At 46.6% G+C, this 21,390-nt stretch overlaps 1 protein-coding gene across 15 annotated transcripts in view; it reads left to right on the top strand.

The window, feature by feature from the left end:
• LDLRAD4 (low density lipoprotein receptor class A domain containing 4) overlaps positions 1 to 21,390 on the top strand; it is a 382,754-nt gene that overhangs the window by 331,102 nt on the left and 30,262 nt on the right. Inside the window, exon 2 of one of the 15 annotated variants that reach the window (XM_077893061.1) lies at positions 5,488 to 5,552. The exons of the other annotated variants lie outside the window; for them this stretch is intronic. Within the exon in view, the coding sequence (XP_077749187.1) occupies positions 5,488 to 5,552 (65 nt within the window). The remainder of the gene's footprint in view (positions 1 to 5,487; positions 5,553 to 21,390) is intronic. 15 annotated transcript variants of the gene reach the window in all.

The raw sequence follows: 21,390 nt of genomic DNA, 5'->3' as shown, positions 1-21,390 counted from the left end.
CTAAAAAAAAAATAAGTCATTATTGAGTCATAGTCATTTGATTTTTTTTTTTTTAATGTGTAGTCGTCTCCTGCCTAGAGCATGTGCTGCAGTTACCTATATTATAAAGACTTTGCAAGGCCTCCTGGGGCACCCGCCCACCATTTGTGATATGGGTTTTTTTTTTTCTATAGAAAAATGGGTGCCCAGTTCCAGATGCTTCCGTGGGCATCTGTAGAAGGCAGTCTGTCTGTACGGCATCGGGGGCCGTACGTACGTGGCCGGAGCCGACTTGCCCGCCGTGCCACAGGCCGTTAGCAGAGCCGGTGCTGGACACCACGGGTGGCGAGGTCGCATCAAGGGTTCCCTTCCTGTCCCCTGGTTCGCCGCGCGTTAGCTGTAAACGAATGTACAGTGTCAATGCTGCGCTTCTCATGCATTCTTGGCTCAGAAAGGTCTCATTTCCCCTGGGCCCTTCCTCGGGGTAACTTTAGGAGTCTCAGCTCCTGGCCGTGAGGTGCTCCTCACCAGACCCCAGGACCCTGAGCGCCCTGACGCCCGTGTGCCCGCACAGCTCTGTGCATCTGTGCCCTGTTCCTTGGCTCAGTCTCCTGCAAGCTTCTCCAGCCTCCCCTGTCGCTGGAGCTCTCCGTGTCTGAGGGTGCAATAGCGTCCCTGCTTGCGGAGTGCTCCGGGATCCCCCAGATGGCCTAGGAGGTTCCTTGGCAGGGGTCGGCTGCTGCTGGCAAGGATGCTCTCGGTATAAGCTTAGACGACAACAGGAACGGGACTCAGCTGTCGAGAGGACCCTTCAGGAACCTGGGGATGGCCAGCCCTGGGGCAGCTTAACGGGGACACGGGATGACTGTCCCCATCTCTGAACCTCTCCTGGCATCAAGCACCCTTCACCTCCTCTCCTGATTGACTGGATCAGGTCCTGGGGGGGGGGGTCTTGTCGGGCTCAGGACCCAGGAACAGTTGTGGAGGCTCTTCTGTTTTCCTGGCTTCTGAAACCCTAAGATGCCCTTCAACGAACCACAGCTCTCCTTCCAAGGGAGCCCTCCGCAGAGGGAGGCAGCCCCCCTTAACCTGTTACAAGCTCGCATTTTATTTTATTTTATTTTATTTTATTTTATTTTATTTTATTTTATTTTATTATTTTTTTCGCCTTTTATGTAACAGCACCTGGTGTTCCGTTCCGAGACAGGCCAAGCGCAGGGGCGTCGCGGCCGATACCTGGACTGAGCTCCGCACGACGCGCTTCTGCTGAGCCACCCTCCCTGCGGGGCCGCGTTCCCGGCCTTGGTCTCCCTCGTCTCCCCGGTGATCTGTGGGCCTCGGCCGAGGCACTCCCAGCAGCTGAGCCGCCCGCGCCGTCTTCCCGGATGGGCTCGCTGCGGCCCTGGCCCTGGGGCGTGAAGGAGGAGCTCGCGGGCGGTACAAAGAAGCCAGACCTCGTGCAGCTGGGGGATGGCATCTGAGCATTGGCTCTGTGTTGTGTACTGGTCACTCCCTATTCATTCTTTTCTAAAGTTGGTCCAGCAATTTGAACCCGGTAATTTCGGTTCTGTGGGTTCCGTTGGCTCCCAAACAGGTACCCGGTGGTTAAAACCAGACCGTGCAGAGCCGTGGCAGCAGGTGTGGACCGGCCGGGGCCCAGGCCTCCCGGCGGCGCTGGCATCGAGCACCTGGCTCCACGCTCGCCGGGTCCGCTGTGCATCTCGTGTGCATGTACGTGCACGCGTGTGCGTGTGCGTGGCGGGGGATGAGTGGGGGCGGATCACGGCGCCGCCAGTTCAGAGCTTCCTTAAGGACTTACTCCCCCCCCCCCGCCACCCCCCGCCGAACGGAGCGTGGCCGTGCTCACTGGCCGCGCATCTCTCGGCCTCACGCCCGCCACCGTGTCCGTATCCAGCCTCGATGCACTCCCTGCCCAGGAGCTCGCTTGCTTGCACCGTTCTCTTAGCCTGTCCCCCAGCACAGGGGACAGCGTGCGCCGTGGCTCGTATCCAAGGCTTACGGCTGCCCGAGAGCGGGCCGTCGGCCGCCCACATACGCTGTGGCTACTCGCGGTACCATCACCGAGGCCCAGACACGCACGACCCAAGACCTCAAAGTACCTCCTTTGTATGCTTTCAGCTTTTTCTAAAAATGAAGCGGGCAGAGGCAAGAATGTGGGCCTCCATCTGCTGGTGACGGTCCGGGGTGCAGAGGGGACGGCCCTCAGCGAAGGGTGCGCACAGCCCGGGGCCGGGCCCGCGATGCCCTCCTGACCTCAGGTGCTGGCCTGGCAAGGGCGCGGCTCGGGCGCTGCCTTTCAGATGCTTGGGATGCACTCAGCGGTTCCAGGAAAGTGGCTGGGGAGCCCGAGTAACCCGGGGAAATGGCAAGTTTTGTTAGAGTCCCCAAAACAGTGGTTTGACCCCTGAGCTATTTGGGGAGACATTTTGTTATCAGCAGATTCAACTGAGAAACGAAATTTTAAGAGACATTGTTATTTATCCAAAGATACGCAGAGGAAGAAACTAGAGGGCTTGACCACTTTTTTTTTAAAGATTTTATTTATTTATTCATGAGAGACACACAGAGAGGCAGAGACACAGGCAGAGGGAGAAGCAGGCTCCCTGTGGGGTCCCAATGCGGGACTCGATCCCGGGACCCCGGGGTCACGGCCTGGGCCGGAGGCGGACACTCCACTGCCGAGCCCCCCGGGGCTTGACCACTATTAGTGAGCAAATGTGGTTTCCGCCCATTTACTGACTTAACAAGTAGTTGCGGGTGCCCAGCGCGTGGAGCACCGCCGAGTCACGCGGGTGCCTCCCCCGAGGAGGGAGCTGCTGCCCCGCGGCCTGGGCGGCGGAGCTCGGTCACCTCTCTCTGGCTCTGCCGGCCGCCTTCTCGGGGCCCCTCCACGCTTCTGCTTAATAAATGTCCCGCCGGTGAAGGGAATTGAAGCTGCGATCCCTTTACGCCGCCCTCTGGCCACCAGGAGCCCTGGATACGCGCATCCTCCTCGGCCAACAGCTCCCGCCTTGCGCCTGTGTCTGTGCGTGACCTGCCCGCTTCTCCCCGTGCCCCGCTCGTGTGGGCATCCCCTCTTCCCCGGGGGCCTGCTGGGCCCGTCCACCCGCCTCCTGCCCTCCTCCCATCCATTTCCCACAAGGCCCATTTTCCATAAAAACTCAGTTGATCAGAAGGCCCCCCTGGGTCATGTAAGTCCACACTCCTCAGTAGCCCCCACCCCCCCGCACCGGACCCCGAGTCCGCGTCTACCTTGTTTAGCCTCTTGGTCATAATGCCCTGGCCGTGCCACAAGGCTTCCAGCTGCCCAGATAGACCACGCTCCTTGCCATCTTGAAGCCTTTAAAGTCTCTCTCTTTGGGTGGTGATGGGGAGGGATGGCTGCCGAAGTGACCTCGCCTCCCACCTGGTCCTCATGGCCTCTGGACCGGCGGTTACACAGCGCCACTTCTAGTTCTGTGTGATTTAGGATAAATTTAAGGTAAGAGCATGTAGTGGGGAAGAAAGTGAAGAACATCCCTGAGGGCAATGTTGCAGCAAGCGCCTTCAGATGCGCTCCCTGGTCCACCATGTAACCAAGGAAGGGCCAATTGTAGTGTTTGTCCAAATCCCTTAGAGCTTTCCTTCCAAACGGAGTGATCAGCTTCCAGTGTAAACTTCTCTGGTCTGGGCATCAGGCTTCGTGCTGAGCCCGACGGCGCTCAAGCATCCTGCCTACGTGGCCTCTTAGACGGTCCCCGGCCTCTGTTGTGCCGCCTGCTGAGACACCAGGTAACAGGACGGAGCATGTCTCACACACGACTGAGCTGACAAGTAGGGCAGTGAAATAGGTTCAGTGAAAAGGCAAATACAGACAAGGCTCCTTCTCTGGCTGGAATAAGAACGAGCCTCGTACTTGTCTGGCCTCGGTGCCTGCGGTCAGATGCACTCAACGTGATGCCCGTCACACGTAGACAGCCCGAGTCCCGGATGCCCACGTGTCTCGTCAGTCCGTCAGCCTTGCTGCAGAGAGAGCAGGAGTTGCTCGCAGGGTCTCACTCCTCACGCGTCCGCAGCAAACCTGTTACCAGCTCCTCGTGGTGGCTTGAATGCCCCAAGCTGTGCAAATTGGTGGTCTCTGGTGGTAAATGGCAATGCCTTCGGAGCTCTGTTTTTAAAAGGGGGCTTTTAAAATAAATAAATAAATAAAAATAAAAATAAAAAAATAAAAGGGGGCTTTTTAAAGCCTCCGATGCCGAGGCGCGGAGAGGGGACAAGGAGTGGGTTGTCCCTGGCCACAGGGACTAGCAGCTCCTTCCAGGTGAAGGGGGTCCGCACGTGCTAATGAGCAAGAAGCTTCATTTCGATGATTAGTAATTTTGGCAACAGAACTTCTGCCCCAGATTGGATTAAGCCTCTGTACAGACTTGCTCTTCCAGGAGATTATCTTTCAAAAGCACATGTGGTCTCCGTCCCCCGTTGGAGCCCATTAGGAAGATTAAAATGTTTAATTTTATTTTTTATTTATTTATTTTTTAAAACGTTTAATTTTAGTGATGAATTTTACCGATGCAGACAACTGCTCGCTCTCCCAGGTTCTCTCCACATGTGAGCACAATCGCTACATCAACTAAAATATCTGTTACTTAACTCAGACTGGTGCTAAATTGTGTGGAGATTGCAGATCCCTGGTAATATATTACAGAATAAGAAGCCCCGTGTTGGAAGACAAATATCTCGACACTGAACCAAGCCAATGGGACGAATCAGCTAGACGAGCTGAAGGTCCGCTTGTACCCGTAAACCTGCTTCCTCCCAAAGGGACTTGCCCTCCAGACCCTCGGATTTCCCCGGCTTCTTCCCTTCGAGAAGCCAACCGAAAATATTTCGTGGTGTACAAGCCAGCTAAAACCCAAATAGGCAATGGATTAAAGTGAATGAAAGCTGAGGGTGTGGCACAATCACTGAGGCTAAAATTGCAGATTCATTTTCATGAATTCAACTCATTTCAGAGTTGAAAAAAAAAGTGCCTAGTGAAGAATAGAAGCCACGAAGGGCTTGAGTCACAGGGTTTTGTCTTCCTCCCAAGCAGCCAAATGGGTCGGACGATGGCAGCAGTCGTCCCATTGAAAGGTACACTAATAAAAAATAAATTTTTAAAAATAAATAAATAAATAAATAAATAAATAAATAAATAAATAAAATTTTCTTACTGAGGACAGCATTCAAGAAATGACACCAAGCAAATTAAAAATACTATGACAAGTTGAGAGAGCTCTCAAAATAAAGTAATTTTAGTACTTTAAAAAAAAAGAAGAAAAAAAAAGAAAAAAAAAAAAAAAAAAAAAAAAGAAAGGAAAGCCTCAGAGCCCCGGGACACACAGACCAGCTCCCTCCCCTCCCCTCTGTCCTTCTCCTTTCTCCTTCCCTACCCAAATATTAAGCAGTATCTCATTCCTTGAGTTTCCTTGTTTGATTTCTTTTCTTTTCTTTTTTTTCTTTTAAAAGAGGATCACTTGAGCTCAGACAAAGCAGACAATGCAAAGTAACAAGAGAGGAAATAAGAACATCAGGTAAGGAGAATCATTTTCCAAACCTAGAATGTAGAGAAAAATAGTTGTTTCATTTGAATGTTCTAAAACCTAAAGATTTCAAGTAGGAAGTTCACAGAACGGCTTCCGAGAAGAAAAGTTTTAATTTTTCCGGAATGTTCTCCAGTTGCATATTACGTACTCATCTGCATGAAGAAGCCAGGGCAGGAAGCTTGCGGGATTTATCTGCTAGGACTTAATAGATGGATGATCTTATATCCTTCATACATGACAACAAAAAAAACTACGTAACATAGTTCTATGAAAATATCATGAGAAGTATTAGAATAATTACTAAAGATGAACCGGCCAGTTGCTTTAACTAAAATGCAAGTACGAGAATTAAAGTAAATAGCTGCTTCGCCCTCCTTCCGTGCATTATTTATCTTTACCTCCTCCAGCACCTAAATGCCCTCTTGACCTCAGTTTTTCTGTGACATTCATGTGGTTTTTGAAATGATATAAAGAGGAACTTGGCTCTATTCAGCCAGAGAAACATGGTGTGTATGTGTGTATGGGTGTGTGTGCGCGCAGTGTGTTCACAAGTAGAGCTTTCTATTGATCATTAATATCTTTTGACTCAATATTCTCTTTTAAAATTCACTATTAATTAACATGGCTCTAAGTTCTAGGTGCTCCGTTACAGATAAAAGTGAGTGCTGAGTCAAAATGGAAATGGAGGAAACTCAAAATACAGAATGGTCCACATGTTTACCTTTGTCTCTGGGATTCTTAAAGAAATCAGGCCTGCATGTGAAATGAGCAGAAAGGAGAGACGTTAGAGAGAGAAGGAGTCGATTCAGTTACAATATTAACTTGAAATAATGGATTGCTAAAAAATAATAATAATAATAAGTAAAACTATATCAAAAAGAGGCCCTGCACAGGGAAAATAGGGGAAGACTGGCTTGTGTCGGCAAGGGCTTCCCTGAGGCCCTCTGCTCGCAGATGGCATCGCTTCTCTCTGTGGTCTCGTTGCAAGTCAGACTGTGCGTGCAACGAGATGGTGACTTTACAAGAGTCTCTAAGAAAATTGTTCCCCCCCCCAAAAAAATAAAAATAAATTAAAATTTAAAAAAAGAAAATTGTTTCCCATCGTACAGTTTTTTCTGAATAGGTCAGTTGGAGATACTGTACGGGCTTCCTGATTCTCTGTTTATTTACAACACACCTACATACTCAACACACATGTGTTCACAAACACTAAAATACTCAGTGCTGCTGTTCAATCTGCACCAGTCTGGGTGCCTAGAAACGTAGGGTGGACCCGCATGTATAAGTGTCCCTGTAGTGTTATACTTCCCCTAACCAAAAAGACAAAAGCGGTTGCCAGTCCAGTTATGGGAAAGGAAAGACCTGGGGAGATCTGATTGCCTAGGAACCTGGCAATATCAAAACATTTTATGTGTTTTCATTTTCTTCTTGGAGATTTTAATCTTTTTTTAAAGATTTTACTTATTTATTCATAGAGAGAGAGAGGCAGAGACACAGGCAGAGGGAGAAGCAGGCTCCATGCGGGGAGCCCGACGCGGGACTCGATCCTGGGTCTCCAGGATCGTGCCCTGGGCTGCAGGCGATGCTAAACCGCTGAGCCACCCGGGCTGCCTCTTCTTGGATATTTTAGCCTTGAAATGCCACCCCTTCCCTGGGTCAGTAGTTGTCAAACTCTAGTATGCATTACAGTCTCTAGGAGAGCTCCAGAAAACCCAGACTCTTGGCATCACCCCCAGGGATTCTGATCCAGTAGATTTGAGATGGGCCTGAAAATTCGCATTCCTGGGTTCCCAGGGGATGCTCATGCTGATGCTGTTGGTGTGGGAGCCACACTTTCTGAGAACCACTGTCCTGGGCATCACATTCCAGAGTTCCAGAGTTCCAGAGTGTGGTCTCGTGCTCACACATTTTGCATGTATTTAGTAAGTGCTCACCAGGTACCAAGCACTGTGCTAGATGCATGGGATATAAAGATGAGAACACTGGCCTGGCCTTTACTGAGAGCAGACAACTGTTCACCATCCTTCGCGGAAAAACCCACATCCAGTGATCAGTTGAAGACTAGTTGGGGCACCCGGTGGCTCAGTCAGTTAAGAGTTGCCTTCGGCTCAGGTCATGATCTCGGGGTCCTGGGATCGAGCCCTGCTCAGTGGGAAGTCTGCTTCTCCCTCTCCCTCTGCTGCTCCCCCTGCTCGTGTGCGCTCTCTCATCCTCTTCCTTGCTCTCTCTCTCACTCTCTGTCAAATAAATAAAATTTGTTTTTTAAAAGCTGAAGACCGGGACGCCTGAGTGGCTCAGCGGTTGAGCATCTGCCTTCCACTCCGGGTATGACCCGGGATCCAGGATCGAGTCCCACCTCGGGCTCCTTGTGGGGATCCTGCTTCTCCCTCTGCCTGTGTCTCTCCCTCTCTTTCTCTCTCTGTGTCTCTCATGAATAAATAAATAAAATCTTTAAAGAATTAAAAAAAAAGAACACCTCATATCTGGAATACAGAAAGCTTTTCTGCAAGTTGCGCCATCTTCCAGGCTCCTGAGGAAGACACAGTCCAACATCATTCATCATGAAATAATATTTCCACAAGAATTATTCACCTGTCCTCTCATCTAACTAACACATTGAGGAGCTTTATGGAAATACTGGAGAAAACACAGACTCATTCCTGGTTGAGGTTAAGGCCCCTGGTGACATTGACACTATGAGTGGTGTCGCCATGTTTGGGGATGCACCTGTGCCTTCTCTCTCACCCCTGGCAGATGTTTCCTTTTTTATCCCCCATTTGAATATCATCTTGAATTTCTTTGCTCTAAATGAACTAGCTGGATGTTTTTACATAGGGATTTTATAGATAAAATAATTTTTGAGGCTAGGAAACATCTGTATGTTGATTTCATTCTCTGAAAATTTTTGGATTGTTATCCTTTTTTTTTTTTTTAGGAGAATATTAAAAGAAATTCATAGGGACGCGTGGGTGGATCAGCAGTTGAGCATCTGCCTTCGGCCCAGGATGTGATCCTGGGGTCCCAGGATCGAGTCCCACGTCGGGCTCCCTGCGTGGAGCCTGTGTCTCTGCCTCTCTCTGTGTCTCTCATGAATAAATAAATAAAATCTTTTTAAAAAATAAAAGAAATTCACAAATGGGGCTTCATAAGGAATATATTTTCAAATTTATCATCAAAATAATGCATTATTTTACAATGTCAGTTACTCCCCTTGCCTTAGAACTTTTTTTTTTTTTAAAGGCATAATGTATCTGGGTGTTTTAACCTTGCCAGGTAAAGAAACAAAAGGCACATTTTTATCTCCGTGGTTCAGTTTGCAGCAGACTCACCTGGTTTTTTCCTTAAGCAGCTTCAATTTTGGAAGACATCCCTTAGGCCTCCTTCCTCTCTCTTAGGACTGAGTGCTTCTGTGCTCTCAACATGATGTGACAAAGAATAGATGATCAAAAAAAAAAAAAAAAGAATAGACGATCACTTCTGGTTCCTTGGAAGTGTCCTGACCCTATTTTAGAGGAAATGCTCTTGTAATCGCAGAGTCCAGCGGCATCGGTTTGATGTCTTGTGGTGCCCTCGTTCGGCTGTGTGTGCCCAGGAAGCTCAGTTAAGTCACCCATCACCCTTTCTTTTTTTTTCTCTCTTCTCTTTTATTGTTCGTACCTTCCTCTGGAATATTTTTATAATCTATGGTAGGAGAAAGACAACAAAATACTGGCTGGAAGCCGCCGCATACCGCCGCCCTCCGCTCGGGTACTGTCGTCAGGTGGTGGCCCGTGAGGTCTGGAAAAGGAGCTTGGAAGACTTGAGTCCAGGTGGCGGCACAGGTGGCGGGGCTGCTGGTCACGGGCTCTATGTAACGGAGGCCGTGGTTCCTGCCCTGTCTCCGCGCCCCTGGCCTAGCTTGTCCTCCGTGGGGTCGTCACGTCAAGGGTTGCCGCGACCCGACGGGCCCGGACAGCTGCTCTGATCAGACCGCACGTGGCGAACCAGAGAGAAGGGAAAAGTCAAAGGGAGGGAAGAGGCTTGGGGAGGGAAGAAGGGGGGTGGAGAAAAGGAAAGGTTCCTTCAGAATCAAGGGTTCTCAGGTGGGCTGAGGGGAAGGGAGTGGAGGGGGAGAGTGGCAGGAGGGCTGGAGGGCAGAGGGCCAAAGCCCTAAGTGCTTGGGGTGCTGGGCCCTCCCTGCAGTGATAAGACACGAAGCAAACCGGGAAGGGCGCCAGGCGTGTGTGCAGAGCGGTCACCCGCGGAGCCACCGCTGCAAGTGGCCCAGAGCCCGAGACGTCCCGAGGCTAGCCGGCCACCTCTGCGCGGTCCCCTTGTCCCGGCCGCAGCAGCCCTGTCCTGAGGGCGCCCTCCGAGCCCCATGAGCTGCAGCGCCCTGCTCCCCATGCCGCGGCCTCGTGGAATCCGCGGGGAAGGCGCCCACCCTTGTCTGTCCGCCGCCCGCAGGGCACTAGAGGGTCAGCGGGTCCCGGCCCGGGCCGCCGGCGGAGCGTCCGCCCCTCACCACGTCGGGGCCTGGGGTCGGGGCTCGGGCACCTGGCTCCCTACTCGGTGGCAGCTCTGCTCCGCCCTGTCCCCGGGTCCTCCCTCCACGCACACCGGCTCTCGCCCTCTCCAATCACCACTCACTCACTCACTCAACAAAAAATAAATAAAAGTTCAGGAAGTACTTGCCGACAACTTGCACCTGGGATTGAGTCTAACTTTGGGGTTTTAAATGTATAAAGCATCTTCCCTTTAAAGCTAGTTTGAGGGCAGCCCAGGTGGCTCGGTGGCTTAGTGCCACCTCCAGCCCGGGGTGTGACCCCGGGGTCCTGGGATCGAGTCCCGCGTCGGGCTCCCTGCTGCCCCCTCTGCCTGGGTCTCTGCCTCTCTCTCTCTCTATGTGTATCATGAATAAATAAATTAAAAATCTTTAAAAAATAATAATAAAACTTTAAAAAAATAAAGCTAGTTTGAAAGACCAATGTATTATTTTTACTCAAGAGGTCTCATTATGAAATGGAAAAGAATAAACAGCAGAATGAGCTGGTGGCCTTGAGGCCGATGCTTGTCTCCTCCCTGGAATTCTTGGGGCTTTTTGTTTTCACGCGTTTTCTTAGGTTTGAATAAAAAGGAGCCCAAAGGCTCCCAACCCAGTAATCACGTGTGAGTTCCAGCACCTTTTTTTTTAATAATAAATTTATTTTTTATTGGTGTTCAATTTGCCAACATACAGAATGTTCCAGCGCCTGTGTTCCAGTGCCTTTGATTAGGGAGTTTGCGGCTGCCTTATTTATTGTCTTTGAACAATTAAAATATCTGGAAGGAAAAAGACAGAAATCAAAACTTGTCCTCTGTTTACTCTCTAGAATTTCATTTCTTCTCTCTCTTAACAACTTCTTTAAAATAATGCCACATAGAGAGAAACTCTTTGGGGGATTTCCTTGAGAATAGCCAAAGTAATAATTTGCCTAAAGACTTTTATTATATAAGCTGGTCTAGTGTCAAAGATTTTGAGCTTCACTTTTAAGATTACCAGGTAATTAGGACAGAAATTAAGAAGTTTATGTGAATTAGTCTTCGCTTTTTGTCTCTTTCTGAAGTCAGCTGCAATATGAAGGAATATATTCCAAAAGACACGCGGGCACGTGTGTTGGTGCCTGTCCACCTGGCTACAGGGACAGAGGAAGACAGCAGATGGAATTCTTTTATATATATATATAAATTTATTTTTTATTGGTGTTCAATTTGCCTACCCAGTGCTCATCCCGTCAAGTGCCCCTCTCAGTGCCCATCACCCAGTCACCCCCACCCCCCGCCCTCCTCCCCTTCCACCACCCCCAGTTCGTTTCCCAGAGTTAGGAGTCTCTCATGTTCTGTCTCCCTTTCTGATATTTCCCACTCATTTTCTCTCCTTTCCCCTTTATTCCCTTTCACTATTTTTTATATTCCCCAAATGAATGAGACCATATAATGTGTGTCCTTAAGATGAGGAAGATGCAGCAGTAATCCGTCTGTGACAGTGATTCTTAATCCTGACCGCACACTGAGGCCACCTGGGGAGCTTTAAAAAATTTTAAAAATTACAGGTGCCTGAGCCCACCTCTCAGGCTTTCTTTTTTTAAAGATTTTATTTATTAATCATGAGAGACACAGAGAGATGTAGAGGCCCAGGCAGAGGGAGAAGCAGGCTCCATGCAGGGAGCCCGACACGGGACTCGATCCCAGGACCCTGGGGTCACACCCCGGGCTGGAGGTGGCGCTAAACCGCTGGGCCACCCGGGTGCCCTCCGGCTTCTGAGTGTGTTGAGATGAGGACCAGGTGCGGGCGTCGGCTGAGTGTGCAGCCAGCTGGGGCCCCCGCCCCGAGGAGCCGTGCAGAGCGGCACCGGGACCAAGCAGCCAAGCCCCGGGGAGCCCGCTGCCCTTGCGAAGGAGGGCACTTGCCCCTTACACGCCTCTTACACGTCCTGTTGGGGTTTCTGTGGCGCCCTTAGGGCATTTAGGGGCGATGATGAATTTTATAGATGAGAAAGCTGAGGCCAAGGAAGCCCACGGGACTACTCCGGGCTCACACCATCTGCGGGCAGCTGTGGGTCTGGCTTAGTCCGAATTACAGTCGCGGCCCCGGAAGGTGCGTCGCTGGCGTCCTGCTAGCACGTTCCCGGGGAAGCGTATGGCATCTTGTGGAAGAGGATTCACCTCATTTAGTTGGGGAGAAATAAAATATTTGAATAGTCAGTCACTTTTTCAACCAGGGCTTTTGAAAGCTGTTGGCCTGCGCTCCGGCGACAAGTGCGTCTTCTATCAACCTGGGGCAAAGGCAGGGCGGCGGTCAGGGCGCAGAGCACCCCGGGTCGCATGTCCGTGTCCTGGGGGAGCCGGCTTCTGTTGCCCCGCTGGCCCCTGCGGTGTGCACTCTGGTATTTTCCGTCCTATTCTATTGCTTTAAATGCTGGTTGCAGGCGACCCGGACCCGAGGAGCAGCCCAGCCTCCCTTGTCCCCGAAGGCCACAGAAGGGGTGACGTCAGGATTAGAGGAGTGAAGGGCGGCCATGGGCTCTGTGGAGAGGGCCCGATCTGGGATCCCGGGGGCAGCGCCCACAGGACACCCCGCTGCTTGTAGACCTGGTCCCTGTGCTGCGGTTAGCTAGGCTTTAACCGCAGTGGGGAGGCCGTATGCCAGGAAGAGTGCAGGTGTGGCCTTTCCAAGGTGGGACCATGAGCGCTGTGATCCCTTCAGGCTTTTTTTTTTTCCCCCCTTTTTAGAGAAAGAGACAGAGCGATCAAGCAGGGGAGGGGCAGAAAGAGAGGGAGAGAGAACTCTGAGAAGGTCCAGCCCAGCATGCGGCTCTACTCACGACTTGATCTCACCACCCCGAGATCATAACCGGAGTTGACACCAGGATTTAGATGACTGAGCCACCCCCATGCCCCAGATCCTAGCAATCTCTTAAGGATTTATGATCCGATTCACATTTCTAAACTTGATTGCATTAAAGGAGAGTCTACCTGGAGAAGTATTTTTAAATATGTGAAGTACTATTTACAAAATAACAGTATGCAAATATTTCGAATTGCCCCTGGAGGGGGGCAGTCTTGCATTATGAGCAAGATTGGGAGGTTTCAAAAGCTGACCTGGGTGTGGATTTCCCTCCCTCCCCACCATGCTTTGCCAGACGTGGTTACCTACGAGGTGCTCTGGGGTCCTTCGTCACAGGAAGCCTCGGGCACCTGGTCTGGCCTGCGGCCTAAGAGTGGAGGAGGACATGCTGCCGAGCAGGGGGATGGGGACACTGGGCAGCCTTTTAAAAGTTTTCTTTCCTTCCGGAACATTTTTATATCTTGATTTTCCATCAGCATCCTCATTGAGCATTTGTACACATTTACATGTGCACGAGCGTAATACACCCGACGTGGAAGCGTGCATGCCCGTGAGATCCCCTGCTGGGAACTGGGCCTAAAGAGGCGGCTCCTGGCCAGTCCCTCTGCCCATCGCCGTCAGCTGACGCTGCAGGGATTCTAAGGGCTTGTTCCAAGCACTGTCGCCTGATTTATTCCCGTTGTGAACCACTGGTTACCTGAGAAGACACAAATGTTGAGATCCTAGTAAAGAGACTCAAAAACTCTAATCACTCTGCAAATTTATCTCAATGTCTCGCTCAGATCTCTAGGTTTCATTATTCTGATGGATGTTTCTGGTTTCTCAAAACGTAATGTTAAAAAGAGGAAACACGTGTTTGATAATTATATCCTGGGTAAGTTTATGTTTATCGAGAATAAGCCTCATTCACACCCGGAAAGGTGCTTGAAAACAGTGGCACAAAACAGATATCGTGGAAGCAAGCTCATTGATTATTAGAGCTGGAAATACAAATATTATGAACATCATTGGGAAAGGCCGCTGTTAATTGTTAAACAATTGTGTTTCATAGTTTTTTTAATATTCTGGCTTTACTGATATATAATTCACGTACCATACAACCCCTCCCCATTTGAAGTATACATTTCAGTATCTAAAAATATAAATATAGGGCAGTCTTGGGGGCTCAGTGGTTTAGCACCCGCCTTCGGCCCAGGGCGTGATCCTGGAGACCTGGGATCGAGTCCCACGTCGGGCTTCCTGCATGGAGCCTGCTTCTCCCTCTGCCTGTGTCTCTGCCTCTCTCTCTCTCTCTCTCTGTCTCTTATGAATAAATAAATAAAATCTAAAAAAAATAAAAAATAAAATAATAAAATAAAAATAAAAAATATATATTTATTTAAGCAATCTCTGTACCCAGGGTGGGGCTCGAACTAACAACCTGAGATCAAGAGTTGCCTGCCCCTCCAGCTGAGCCTGCCAGGCACCCCTCGGTATTTTTTAGCATATTCAATAGGTTTTTGTCACTCCAGAAAGTAGCTTCGTACCCATTAATGGGCATCCCCATTTTCTTCCAAGATCCCAGCTCACCACTGATCTACTTTTTGTCTCTAAAGATTTGCCCATTTTGGACATTTCATATAAATGAAATGATACAATATGTGGTTTTTGGTGACAGGCTTCTTCCAATTTAGCGTGATGTTTTCAAGGTTCATCCACGTGATAGTCCGTATCAGTGCTTCATTTCTTCTTATGGCTGAATCGTACTTTATTCTGTGGATATCCACATTTTGTGTAGCCATTCTCCTGTTGATGAGCATTTGAGCTGTTTCTACTTTTTGCCTATAAGGAATATTACTGCTGTGAACATTTATACAAGTTTTTGTGTGGATATATGTTTCCATTTTTTCCTCATTATATACCCAGAGTGGAATTGCTGGGTCATATAGTAAATATATGTTTAACTTTGAGGAACTGCCAGGCCATTTTCCATGGCAGCTACGCCATTTCACATTCCCATCAACTATATATGAAGGTTTCCATTTCTCCATGTTCTCACCAGTACTTGTTATTACTAGTTTTTTGATTATAGTCATCCCGGTGAGCGTGAAGTGGAATTTCACTGTAATGTTGGTCTGCATTTCCCTGATGGCTAATGATGCTGAACATCTTTTCATGTGCTTGTTGGCCATTTGGATATCTTTTTTGGGAAATTGTCTAATTTAGATCCTTTGTTCATTTTTTAATTGGATTGTCTTATTATTGAGCTGTAAAAGTTCTTTATATATTCTAAATATATAATGAGATATGTGATTTGTAGAAATTTTCCCTGATTCTGTGGGTTGTCTTTTCACTTTTCCTTGATGCACAAGTTTCTAATTTTGTTCAAGGACACCATGTCTACTTTTCTTTTGTTGTTTGTTCTTTTGAGGGAATCATTAAGAAGGCTTTGCATAATAAAGATTATAGAGTTTTCTTCTAAGAATTTTATAATAGTTTTAGTTCTTACATTTAGATCCATTTTTTTATGAATTTATTTTTTATTGGTGTTCAATTTGCCAACATATAGAATAACACCCAGTGCTCATCCCATCAAGTGCCCCCCTCAGTGCCCATCACCCAGTCACCCCCACCCCCCGCCCTCCTCCCCTTCCACCATCCCCAGTTCGTTTCCCAGAGTTAGGAGTCTCTCATGTTCTGTCTCCCTTTCTGATATTTCCCACTCATTTTTTTCTCCTTTCCCCTTTATTTCCTTTCACTATCATTATATGGTCTCATTCATTTGGGGAATATATATAATATAGATCCATTTTGAATTCATTTGTTGTGTATGGTGGAGAAATAGGTCCAGTTTCACTTCATTGCTTATGGATATCCAGTTGTGCGATCACCATTTGTTGAAAAGACTCTTCTTCCCCGACGATCACACATTTCTGTCAAAAATGAATCAACTATAAATGTGAAAGTCATTTCCTGACTCTCTGTTCGTTCCGTCGATCATACTTAGCCTTGTGCCCGTACCACATTATTTGAGTACCACATTGTTTGTGTCTTTTGAGATGATCATGAGGTTTTTGTCCTTTATTTTATTGATATGGTCTATTACTTTAATTGATTTTTGGATGTTAAACCAACCTTGCAGTCCTGGAATGAATCCCAGTTCATCAGGATATACAATCTATTTTATAAGTTGCTGGATTTTGGTTTGCTAGTATCTCGTTGAGGACTTTTCATCTAATGTCATAAGAGACGTTGATCTGTTATTCTCTGTCCTTGTAATGTCTTCATCTGGTTTTGTTATCTGGGTAATATTTACCTTATAGAATAAATTAGGAAATGTTCTCTATTTTTTAGAAGAATTTGTAAAGAATTAGTTGATTCTTCTTTAAATGTCTGGTAAAATTTTCCAATAAAGCCATTTGGGCCTGGACTTTTCTTTGTGGAAAGTTATAAAATTACTAATTCAATGTCTTGTTATAAGTCCATTCAGATTTTCTTGAATCCGTTTTGGCAGTAGGGGCCGTCCTAGGGGTTCTTCCATTATATCTAAGTTATTTCATTTGTTGGCATGTTACTTCATTATAATCCTTTTTATATTTATAAGATGGGAATGCTAACATTGCCTCTTTTTTTCCTGATTTTAGTAACTTGAGTCATTTTTTTTCTTTTTTTCTTTGTCAGTATACTAATGGTTTGTCAATTTTGTTGATCTTTTCAAAGAACCAAATTTTGGTTTTGTTGATTTTCTCTATTCTTCTATTTGTATTTCATTATTTTCTGCTCTAATCTTTATTATTCTCCTCCTTTTTTCAAAAAATATTTCTTTTATTTAGAGAGAGAGAGCATGTGAGCAGGGGGAGGGGCAGAAGGAAAGGGAGAGAGAGAATCTCAAGCAGACTCTGTGCTGAGTGTGGAGCCCCATATAGGGCTCTGCCTCATGACCCTGAGATCATGACCTGAACCAAAATCAAGAGTCAGACGCTTGACCAACCGAGCCACCCAGGTGCCTCTCCCCTCCTTCTTCTTGCTTTAGATTTAATTTGCTGCGTAATATTTCTTAATTTGCTGTATGCAACTTGAGATAGTTTTCAGAACTTTAAATGGTTAATTTTTAATAATCTTTATTGGTTATTTTCCTGGAGAGTGGGACTATGGAGCTCCTTTTTTTCTTAAAGATTTTATTTATGTATTTATTTGAGAAAGCTCAAGGGAGGAAGGGGGAGGGTCAGAGGGCGAGGGGGAAGCAGACTTTCTGTTGAGCAGGGAGCCCAGTGCGGGGCTTTAGCCCAGGAACCTGGGATCATGACCTGAGCTGAAGGTAGACACTTAACTGACTGAGTCACCCATGGATCTCCCATAGTATATTTTAAATATGTTCAGTTTCAAGCATTATATGTGTATAAATCATGTTTTCCTTTCATAATTCACTGAAACTAAATTATATAGCAGGCCTTTCTTCTTAAATGGGCAATGGTAAGAAATTTTTATTTTATAAATAATATTAAAAGTTGTATTCAAATTTAATTTTTCTGTAAATTTTTAATAATCCACTTCACAAAAAATCCCAAGCATATTGGGATGCCAGTGTGGCTCAGCGGTTGAGCGTCTGCCTTCAGCACAGGATGTGATCCTGGTCTGGGGTCTAGTCCGAGAGAAGCCTGCTTCTCCTTCTGCCTGTGTCTCTGTCTCTCTGTTTCTCACGAATAAATAAATAAAATCTTTGAAAAGAAATCCCAAGCATACCAAACCCATGACGTCATAGATACAATTATCTAGGGGAGGTTGAAATTTTTTCAAATGCATTAATTCAAAGCCTAGTTATAATTTTCTATTAAGTGAATCCTAGTACAAGTGGAATGCGGATATTTGAGGAGTCCGAGGTGTTGGGCCTTGAAGAACTGAGAACACGGAGATGTGGTCCCAGCAGTGAAGGGAGGGAACACATGAGGATTCCCCTTGCCCCAACCTCCTGAGGGCAGTCTCAGGCAACAGCGGAGGTGGCACCAAACACTCGTCTCCTGCCCAGAGTTAGACCCCACCAGGAGGAGCTAAGGCCGAGGTGTTCTGGGCATAAAGAATGCATGGAGGACCTATGGCCTGAGAACTAAGAGCCACTATCTGAAATCAGACCAGAGTTCCCCACTTGCTGTTTCATCTGTTTCAACCAAAACTCACCAACAAGAGTATGTGTGACCAAATTTCCACCCTGCAGCCAGCCTTGGCCAGATTTCTAAGCGGGTTAAATGGTAAATAGTTCTAGAAAGTGTTTCTTTAAGGTTCATTACAGGGAAAAAATTGTAAAGGCATTTGCAACATTACCATTTCTGGGCCTTTAAGTTTTTTTTGTTTGTTTGTTTGTTTTTTTTAGATTTGGTTTTATTTGTACAACTAAGATTGAATTTCAACCAGAAAACCATTTGTCCTATGAAAATTCCAAACATTTCTATTATTGCCACTCTATTTTATTGTATTCTGTTGCTTTACTAATTTGGGTGTTTATTGCTGAGCATAACAGACTTGATGAAGGTCACTTTTAATGAAAACAGGACCACATTCCACCTGATCCACAGGAAAGGGACTCCTGAGTGCCTGCTTCTCTGATCTTTTTTGGTTTCTGACCGTTTCATGGTGGCAAGATGTCCTCAAAGCCCAGTTGATCTTCGTTGTCTCTGGTTAATCAGGGGCCTCGTGTGCACACCTAAATTCTTCCCATTTCCTTGTTGTGATTTCATTGCCTTTGTAGAAAGATCCCTCATTTTAAACAAAGAAATCTGACTGACATAGTGGGCTTAAGAATTATCTGTTAGTTTCAGTACTTTTTCATTTCATAAATGAATAAGATATTAAACTGAACCATACCTTCAGGCACATTACAATTCTCAGTATCAGAATAGGCTTCAATGGAGAGGACATTTAAATTAGAAAGAAAAGAAAGGATTATGGACATTACAAACTAGAGATAGAGAAAAAAGGGGATGGAATGCTTTCTTTTTTTTTTTTCCTGGAAAACTCTGATTTTCATTTATAAATATTTACATTTATTTTAATTTACCTTGTTATACTACCAGTATAGAATTATCCTTTCAGAGCCCCATAAAAGGAAAGGGACAAAAGACAATAGCCTTAATTTACCAGGAGAGGTTTAAGTTTAACCTAAAGGAAAAATTGCCCAACAGTGCCAACAGTGTCTTCCCCAAGATGTGAAGACTTCCTTCTCAGACGGTAGAGTTAAATGGTCTTTGTGTTTGATCACCCTTTCCAAGAGCTTTGGTCTCAGAGAATTAATTCATTCCTTGAATCTTTTTTTTTTAATTATAAATTGATTTTTTATTGGTGTTCAACTTACCAACATACAGAATAACACCCAGTGCTCATCCCATCAAGTGCCCCCTCAGTGCCCGTCACCCAGTCACCCCCACCCTCCACCCACCTCCCCTTCCACCACCCCTAGTTCGTTTCCCAGAGTTAGGAGCCTCTCATGTTCTGTCTCCCTCCCTGATATTTCCCACTCATTTTTTCTCCTTCCCCCTTTATTCCCTTTCACTATTTTTTATATTCCCCAAATGAATGAGACCATATAATGTGTGTCCTTCTCCGATGGACTTACTTCACTCAACATAATACCTTCCAGGTCCATCCACGTCGAAGCAAATGGTGGGCATTGGTCATTTCTAATGGCTGAGGAATATCCCACTGTATACAGAGACCACAACTTATTTATCCATCATCTGTCGATGGACACCGAGGCTCCTTCCACAGTTTGGCATTCCTTGAATCTTTTAAATGGGGTTTATCCATCAAGGTCCTTCTGAAGACAGGATTTGGTGCAGGGGTCTACTTTGGACCTGCCACAGCTAGGATTTGCCCGATAGTGGTTAAGAGTAGATTCTGGAGTGAGACTTCCTGGCTCAAGTCCTCCCACCACCGCTGACCAGCTATGTGGCGTTGGGCACAGTGCTTGGTGTAACTTCTGTATGACTCCGTTTTCCCATCTGTAAGATTGGGAAAATAACCAGTATTCATTTGGTACCTGTAAAGATCAAGTCAATGAGTTAAAGTGCTTGGAACACTGCCTGGCACATAGTAAGTGCTATATAAGGATTACCTGTTATTGCGATTATTTAGGTCAAGAAGCCCTCCTCCTACAGGACCCTTGTTCACTTGTTCATTCATTCGTTCAAGTGCTCCTTGCTGGCACTCTGCCACTCTTCCTCTAGCTCTTGCTCGGGATGAACCAAGGATGTCATGTTCAAGGATAGTTCCCGGCTTTCTCTGTACCCTGTCTCCTCACCTCACTTGTAAAGTAATGAGTGCTCAACTCTGACATAAATGAAGATGGATCTCGTGTTTTCAAAGACCATCTGATACCAGAGAACAGTGGTTCTTGCTTTTAAAGCATATGTATGCTAAGCTTGTCGTAGACTGTCAAGAATGAGAACTGAGTAGAGTTATAGGGATCCGAGGTGATTTTGGATTAACTTGGCTTCTTAGCCTGTGATTTTTCTAGTTGTTTGCCTTAGTGTACGCTTTAAAACAGTAACTAAAACTCTGGGATGTGCTGTGACTTTTTCCTCAACTTTTGAAGAAATTAATGCTTTCACTAAAGCCAGGAACCTAAACCTATCTTGGAACTGCTCAGACACATCCTGAAATTTATAAGCAAGACAAAGAGGACCTCCAGAGACAATAGCCTGCACCTCTCCTCCAGATTCAGATTGTCCAAGCAATGCTTATGGTTGTGAAAAGGCCGGTGCTTTAGAATTCTCAAGAATAATGATTGATCCCAGCGTTGTTCAGTAATTTAGCAATAGCACACACCACTATGGTGCCATGTATTGTGCCGTATGCTGTATGTGTAGGAGAATGCACAGTGTTTGCCTGTAGTGTGGTGCTGGTGAAAAAGGCATTTCCATCTCCAAGGGGTTAACGTTTTTATGGGATTAAGAACTAGGAGTGGAATTGTAGTATCTAAGATTTGAGCTATAAATATCTTGAGCTTCTTTTTCTTTTTTTTTTTTTTAAGATTTTATTTATTTTTTCACGAGAGACCCAGAGAGAGAGGCAGAGATACAGGCAGAGGGAGAAGCAGGCTCCACGCAAGGAGCCCGACGTGGGACTTGGTCCCAGGACCCCGGGATCAGGCCCTGAGCCCTTAACTGCTGAGCCACCCAGGCGTCCCTTGAGCTTATTTTTCATGATCTGGCCAGAAATAGGATGAGTTGTAAAGTTATTCAGCCTTCTAGCTTTTAGGTGGAATTAAGAAATATATTTGGTTGGAGCATATGCAGAGTGTTCGTATTTCCGCATAAAAACTTCACTGTTGCCTTTTTTTTTTTTTTTAAAGACAGAGAGAGAGCATGAATTAGACAGGGGTCGGGGTGCAGAGGGAGAGGGAGAGAAAATCTAAAGTAGGCTCCACGCCCAGCATGGAGCCCAACGCGAGGCTTGATCTCACGACCCTGAGATCATGACTTGAGCTGA

The sequence above is a fragment of the Canis aureus genome, chromosome 1, assembly GCF_053574225.1.
Source record: "Canis aureus isolate CA01 chromosome 1, VMU_Caureus_v.1.0, whole genome shotgun sequence".
In the NCBI taxonomy this organism is placed as follows: Eukaryota; Metazoa; Chordata; class Mammalia; order Carnivora; family Canidae; genus Canis; species Canis aureus.
The sequence above is the reverse complement of the archived record's forward strand: the minus strand, read 5'-3'. Positions and strand labels throughout refer to the sequence as shown.